Below are 6,847 nucleotides of genomic sequence, written 5' to 3'. Positions count from 1 at the left end.
TTGTCAAGGTGCGACGTCACCAAGATTGATTAAACTGATGTGACACAAACTTCTACGGCTGTGAGGTTTGTGGCACATCAGTTCCTCCAACGTCCACCTGAGGCTGGCTCCAGAAGTGAGTCAGTCTCCATAAGTCCCCATGTCCAAATGTCCAACTGATTGACAGGTGGGTGTCCTCACAGGTGGCTTGTTTCAGCAACCAGGCGTCATTTAGCCCGCCTGTTTGCTGATATGTAAATTAACCTGAGACAGAGACTACGTCCAGGTTTTAGACAGTCTGCGGGGACGTCACAGAGACTACGTCCAGGTTTTAGACAGTCTGTGGGGACGTCACGGAGACTACGTCCAGTTTTTAGACCATGAGGCAAAGATGAGCATTATTTAAGTAACATTCCAAGTCTTCATCAGAGGACACTCATCGGACGAGCGTCCTGTTTAAAGTCCTGCCAACATAATAAATCAAATCTTGACACCACCAGATGTTTTTTGTCAGCTGAACAATATGACAGCATAGTTCAGAAATCATTTTTAGTCTTCGCTGACAGCAAAGAGTCTTTACTCTCTGAGTGCTGCTGCAAACGTTCCTGTCACATCAACAGACAGATTACAGAAAGGAAAGCGTCCGCTGCAGACAGAGGAAGATGCAGCGTATCGACAGCATGAATCTGGACCTAGTCTCCGTGATGCGAGATGACAGAAATGTGACAACCTTAAAACTAAAAGTGATCCGTGGTGTCCACAGGTGAAGGTCTCTCAGCAGAACTCAGCCAGTGACGAGCAGGTGACCATGAAGACTCTGTCTAAAGGAGACTGGTTTGGAGAGCAGGCTCTGAAAGGGTGAAACACACATGAACTCATGAACTCATGAACAAACGTTAGATTGATTTCAAAGCTTCAGTGTGTCCAACCTCGTCTCCTTCCTTGATTCCTTGTCTCCTTTGCAGAGAGGACGTCCGTACAGCCAGCGTCACAGCTGTGGGAGACGTCACATGTCTGGTCATTGATAGAGAGTCAGTGAGGATCTTTGTTTACCGTGATATCAGTTTTTGTCTTTGTGCCCGTTAACTCATTAGTATGCATGTCGCAGGTCTTTCAAACAGCTGATTGGAGGACTGGACGATGTCAACAACAAGCAGTACGACAGCGATGAGCTCAAGGCGAAGTGAGTTCATTCATTTTGATTCATCTGTTATGAAAGTTCAGCCACTAGAGGCTGGCTCCAGAAGTGAGTCAGTCTCCATAAGTCCCCATGTCCAAATGTCCAACTTCACAGCAGAAATAAACATGTTTACAGCCTGGTACAAAAAACAGTTTTGGTCTCTGTAGCTAATTTCCCCGTTCATGACAACTGTACTGAGGGTGAATTTATATACAACTCACCTGTTCACATTATATTAAGGCTTAAAGTTATGCAGGATTAAGAGCGTGGACGCTTTGATTGACAGGTGGGCGTGGTCACAGTAACCAGGCGTCATTCAGCTCCACTGATTTCTATATTAGGTGGAAGAGTTTCAGATACGCCGTCCATCCTTTACACTGTCAGTGGTCCAGGGTCGCCCTTCGGCCTCCGCTTGTTCCACCTTTAATTCAGTTTTATTCATAAAGCTTCAAATCATAACAAGTTATCTCACGACACTTTCCATGTAAAGCAGATCTGGTCTGTACAATCTGTAATATTATTTACAGAGACCCAACAGTTCCCACCATGAGCAAGCACGATTACATAAGATAGCATAAAGGAAGCCAACGTGTTCGACTTCTGACTACCTCCAACCAGAAACCCAACGTTTGTGAGCCTCAGTGTGAATCTGGGGCGATATTTTTGGTTTGTTTTCTGCATGTTAAACTCGTGTGTAAAGGAGTGTGGGTCACCTGGTCTCTTCTGGACATGAAGTCTGATTTTTAGCACCTTTGAAATGTTCCTAAAGGCCTTTTAAAGATCTGTACAGCTGCACACAGGCCGGGCGGTGGATGTTCAGCTTCTGGTTTTGTATGTGCCACTTCTCCCTGCAGGCTGCAGGCGGAGGCAGATTTCTTTTCCAGCGTGTCCCTCAGTGATTTCAATATCATCTGCACTCTGGGGATGGGAGGCTTCAGTCGAGTGGAGCTGGTGAGTTTGTGCGTTACGTGGAGTACAGATACACGCTGCTCTTGTCCCTCTGTAATGAACGCGATGTGATGGTGTGTTCAGGTGCAGCTGAAGAATGACACCAGTCGGTCGTTTGCCCTCAAAGTGTTAAAGAAACGTCACATCCTGGACACCAGCCAGCAGGGCCACATCCTGTCGGAGCGGCGCATCATGATGGAGGCTCACAGTCCGTTCATCATCAGGTCAAACACCACCTGAGCCCCCACCTTCAGACTGAGTGCTGAACAAAACCACAATCATAGATACTGATGTTAATACATACTCAGCTTGTAACCATGGAGACAATCTGTATTTCATCTGAGTGAGGACTCAATATACAGCAGCAACTTAATGTGCTAACAGACTGAGCTAACAGCAGCTAACAGCAGCTAACAGACTGAGCTGACATGAGCTAACAGCGGCTAACAGACTGAGCTAACAGCAGCTAACAGACTGAGCTAACATGAGCTAACAGCAGCTAACAGACTGAGCTAACATGAGCTAACAGCAGCTACAGCTGTCAGCAGGTTACTTCACTGTCCATCATAAACTCTGTAAATCACAGAGAGTTGAGGCGGAGCAGCCGGAGGACATCAGAGGGAAAACCAGAAAACATTTCCTCCATAAAATATGATCCAGTTTCACCAGAATCAGTGAAATAGTTGCTGCTGTGTGACTTAGTGCCGTAAAGCGTTACGTAAACTTGTGTTGCTTTAAATATCTTCATTTGTCTTGGTCGTTGTCACTTCGTCTTCCTGCAGGTTGTATCGGACCTTCAGAGACTCCAAATATCTCTACATGCTGCTGGAGGCCTGTCTCGGAGGAGAACTGTGGACGGTACTGCGAGACAGGTGTGTGATTGTGTTGTTGTTTTTTTTACTTTGAAAGACGATGAAATCCTCAGCTTCGGCTCTTCAACCTTTCAGGGGATCATTTGATGACGGCATCACTCGGTTCTACACCGGCTGCGTCATCGAGGCTCTGGCTTTCCTGCACTCCAGAGGAATCATCTACAGAGACCTCAAACCTGAGAACATCATACTGGACCACCGAGGATACGCCAAGCTGGTGTGGACACACGTTTTCCAGATAGAACGCAACAATGTGGGTTTGACGAAGAATTCATGTTCATCACGTGTCTGTTTGGTACAGGTGGACTTTGGCTTTGCTAAGAAGGTCGGTCTGGGTAAGAAGACGTGGACATTTTGTGGGACTCCGGAGTACGTCGCTCCTGAGATCATCCTGAACAAAGGCCACGACAGCTCAGCTGACTGCTGGTCTCTGGGAATACTGGTCTTTGAGCTGCTCAGTGGCAGGTACACCAGTAGATGTTCATACACTTATATCAACACGGGAAGTATTCAGATCCTTTGTTGCAGGTTCGGCTCCCGGCGTCTAATCTTTTCAAACCTCTCCGTCTCCAGTCCTCCATTTTCAGGCTCTGATCCCATGAAGACCTACAACATCATCCTGAGAGGCATCGACATGATCGAGTTTCCCAAGAAGATCACCAAGAGCGCCGCCAACCTCATCAAAAGACTCTGCAGGTTGTTAATCCACCTTAACTGAAGTTAAGTTAAGTTTTCTTCACGGTCAACAACGTGTGTGTGTTTGTTTCTCAGGGACAACCCTTCAGAGAGGCTGGGAAACCAGAAGAACGGGGTGAAGGACATCCAGAAACACAAGTGAGTCACTGTCGACCGCTGTTCTGTCGGAGATAAAGCAAGACTGTCGTCATGGCAACGTGTCTTTGTCCTTCAGGTGGTTCGAGGGATTCAACTGGGACGGCCTCCGCCAGGGAACCGTCGGCTCTCCGTTCACGCCCACGGTGGGTAATCCTTCAGAGTCTCCCTCGAGGTAGCGGCACACGGACAGAGAGCGCTAACGTCTGAGCTTTTCTTCCGTCAGGTGAACGGGCCGCTAGACAACAGCAACTTTGACTATTTCCCAGAGGACATAGAAGACCCCCCTCCTGATGAAGAGTCCGGCTGGGACCTCGAGTTTTAGAAGCTGACGGAGGGAACGGGACCTGAAGCCATATTAGAGTTTATCATTATGTTTTATGAACCACAACGACAGAGTGTTAAGAGATAAACATCTGAGATTTAAAGAATGAAATCAAAATATCCAAAGATATTTACGAGATAAAATCGTAATGTGTGGAGAATAAAGTTCATTTAAAGACTAATCCCGTGTACGAAGGCTCAGCATCGACCACCGGCCCTTTGCTGCATTCTCCATCACATGCCTGTCACTCTTCAGCTGTCTCTGTCAAAATAGAGTTTAAAAAAATAATTTCTAATATAGAGTTTTTATGAATAATCAAAATATTTAGAGAACAAAGTCGCACTATTTTGAGAAAAAGTGAAAAGTATTTAATAAGGTGACAATGAAGTGGTAATACTGACAGATTTGAATCATTTTTTCAAAATATTTTATTTTGAAATCTCAGATTGTTTTTCTCTTCATAGTCAGCAGAATATAATTTGTCATGTTTTAAGTCATTGTGTTTAATATTTCTAATCCTAAATCCATCATAACATCATAAATATAGACAGAAGATAGAAGATCAGCGTGGATTCGTACTGACTGAACAAAAGAGCACAGTGCTGCCTTCAGGGTACCTCCAGGCCTGCTGGGATATAAGAGTTACGTCAGAGGTAATTGAGTATGCAGCAGAACCACAGGGGTAAACATGACGGGGGCAGCTGGGCTCCTCTGATGTGGCATTTATAAGCAGAGAGAATGAAAATGTTCCATATTTTTGAATTATATTTTCAGCCACGACACCTTTTTACTTCTCTACTTGAACCAGTCTGAGTTATGGCGTGAGTTTATCGTTTGTCACGGTTTAACGATCAAAATGAACCTTTGTTTTCCTCATTATTTTTTTACAGTAATAAACTGTAAAAATCAAAAAAGGTCACATCTCCAGATTAAAGTCATAAATAAACATGTTGAGGATAAGTCGAATCATCAAGTAAAATCCTAAAAACATATAATGTGTCGAGAAGAAGTCGCAATGTTTTGATATTGTAAAACTCTGATAGAACTTCTATTTAGATACTTGGGTACTTTTTAAAAAATTACTTTGAATGATTATCATTAATTAGCAATATAAAGTGCATGTGTGCCTGTGCAAGAACAAATGGTAATAAACTGTAATAATCAAAAAAGTCAAGTCTCCAGAAGAAAGTTTGTAAAAAACAAACATGAAATATGTTGAGAATAAATAAATACATAAAAAAACATCAGAGAGAAGAATAAACATGTACATCTTCAAGATAAAACTTTACATACTTTAACCTAAATAAGTTTTGAACGCAGGTGGTTGGTGATTATTATTAATTAACAATATAAAGTGAATATGTGCTCATGCAAGAACGGTAAGAAACTGTAGAATTCAAAAAAGGTCGTATCTACAGAATAAAGTCAAATTTACACAAAAAAGTAATATGTCGTAATATTTTCACATTCTTTTTATATTTTCCAAAAATATTTTGACTTTATTTTCAGAATCTCAGACTTTTTCCCCAGATAGTGGATCTAAACTCAGATTTATGGGGTTCGATTGTATTTTCATGTCATAACGTTTAAATCTAAGTTTGTGTGACTGTAGTCAGTGTATGAATTCAGAGTGTTGTTGACAGTTTTAATTGTTGCTATTTTTTCCATTGAAACCACAAGTTGTTGTTTTGTTTTTTTTTCCAAAGCTCGAGGCTATATTTTGGTTGTTGGTCTATTTCCTGACAGCCACTGTGACCTCCTTTAGTGTGTCTGTTTGTGTTGCACTCTTGTCTTTTTTAGACTTTCATGGGGTGTTTTGCTCAAACACAACAACATGCCTTTGGTCGTGGTGCGTTTAGAGGACTCGGGTTAAATCAGACTGTGAGTGGAAACAAACAGTCTGATGAGGAGGTGAGGCAGCTGATGAAAGCTCAGGCGTAGATGTTTATCAGCCTGCTGACCTCCAGGCTGTGAGGTTCACGCTTCCTGTGGTGAACTGGGCCGTGATGGAAACAGCCACCTCCATTAACGAGTTCTCTCACAATTTGCTTAAATAATTGACGCACAGATAAGACACACACACATTTTTCCACATTGGTTCAACAACACAGCCACTAATGTCAGCTTCATTAGCTAGCTACAGGTGAACCTTAAATCTTTCTTAAAGGGACAGTGAGACATTTTTTAAATTTAAATGTTCTTATAGCTGCTCACGACCTGTTTCATCATGTATGTGTATTTCTGTCTTTGATATATGCTGCTCATTGTCATCAGTGTGTTTTATTGTTATTATATTTTTATTAACGTATTGTCATCAGTGTGTTTGTGTGTCTCATGGCTGCAAATCTAAATCTTTAGTTGGTTGATGATGATAAATGAAGTTAAAAACTGGCTCGGTGTCGTCGTTCTGTTCTTCTTTCAACCTTCAGTGGTTCATTGAGTTTTTCTGACTCATACAGTTTATAGTTTTTGTAAATACAATAACAGTAACAATATATTACAGTACAACTGCACCTTGTTTAATTTGACTTTATTTAATCTATTTTAATGTTTGTTTGTTTTTTTTCGAAATAAATGAACAAACTCACGATAGGTGATGTTACTCTGCACTCTTATTTTGAAAAAGGTGTCACCTGACCAGCATGTTAATAAACATTTTTTTTAAAAAGTAAAGAGATTATATTATATATATTATATTATAAATCAAAGTGA

General features: G+C 42.0%; 1 protein-coding gene across 1 annotated transcript in view; it reads left to right on the top strand.

The window, feature by feature from the left end:
- The window catches only part of LOC104938330 (cGMP-dependent protein kinase 1), a 19,269-nt gene extending 14,913 nt beyond the window's left edge, over positions 1-4,356 (top strand). The window contains exons 10-21 of the mRNA XM_027281904.1: positions 743-837; positions 945-1,010; positions 1,088-1,162; positions 2,014-2,110; positions 2,192-2,331; positions 2,890-2,979; positions 3,055-3,196; positions 3,281-3,444; positions 3,553-3,675; positions 3,751-3,813; positions 3,890-3,956; positions 4,037-4,356. Coding sequence (XP_027137705.1) covers positions 743-837; positions 945-1,010; positions 1,088-1,162; positions 2,014-2,110; positions 2,192-2,331; positions 2,890-2,979; positions 3,055-3,196; positions 3,281-3,444; positions 3,553-3,675; positions 3,751-3,813; positions 3,890-3,956; positions 4,037-4,135 — 1,221 coding nt within the window. The 3' untranslated portion in view covers positions 4,136-4,356. The remainder of the gene's footprint in view (positions 1-742; positions 838-944; positions 1,011-1,087; positions 1,163-2,013; positions 2,111-2,191; positions 2,332-2,889; positions 2,980-3,054; positions 3,197-3,280; positions 3,445-3,552; positions 3,676-3,750; positions 3,814-3,889; positions 3,957-4,036) is intronic.
- The last annotated feature ends 2,491 nt before the right edge of the window (positions 4,357-6,847 follow it).

The sequence above is a fragment of the Larimichthys crocea genome, chromosome VIII, assembly GCF_000972845.2.
Source record: "Larimichthys crocea isolate SSNF chromosome VIII, L_crocea_2.0, whole genome shotgun sequence".
Classification (NCBI taxonomy): domain Eukaryota; kingdom Metazoa; phylum Chordata; class Actinopteri; family Sciaenidae; genus Larimichthys; species Larimichthys crocea.
The sequence above is the reverse complement of the archived record's forward strand: the minus strand, read 5'-3'. Positions and strand labels throughout refer to the sequence as shown.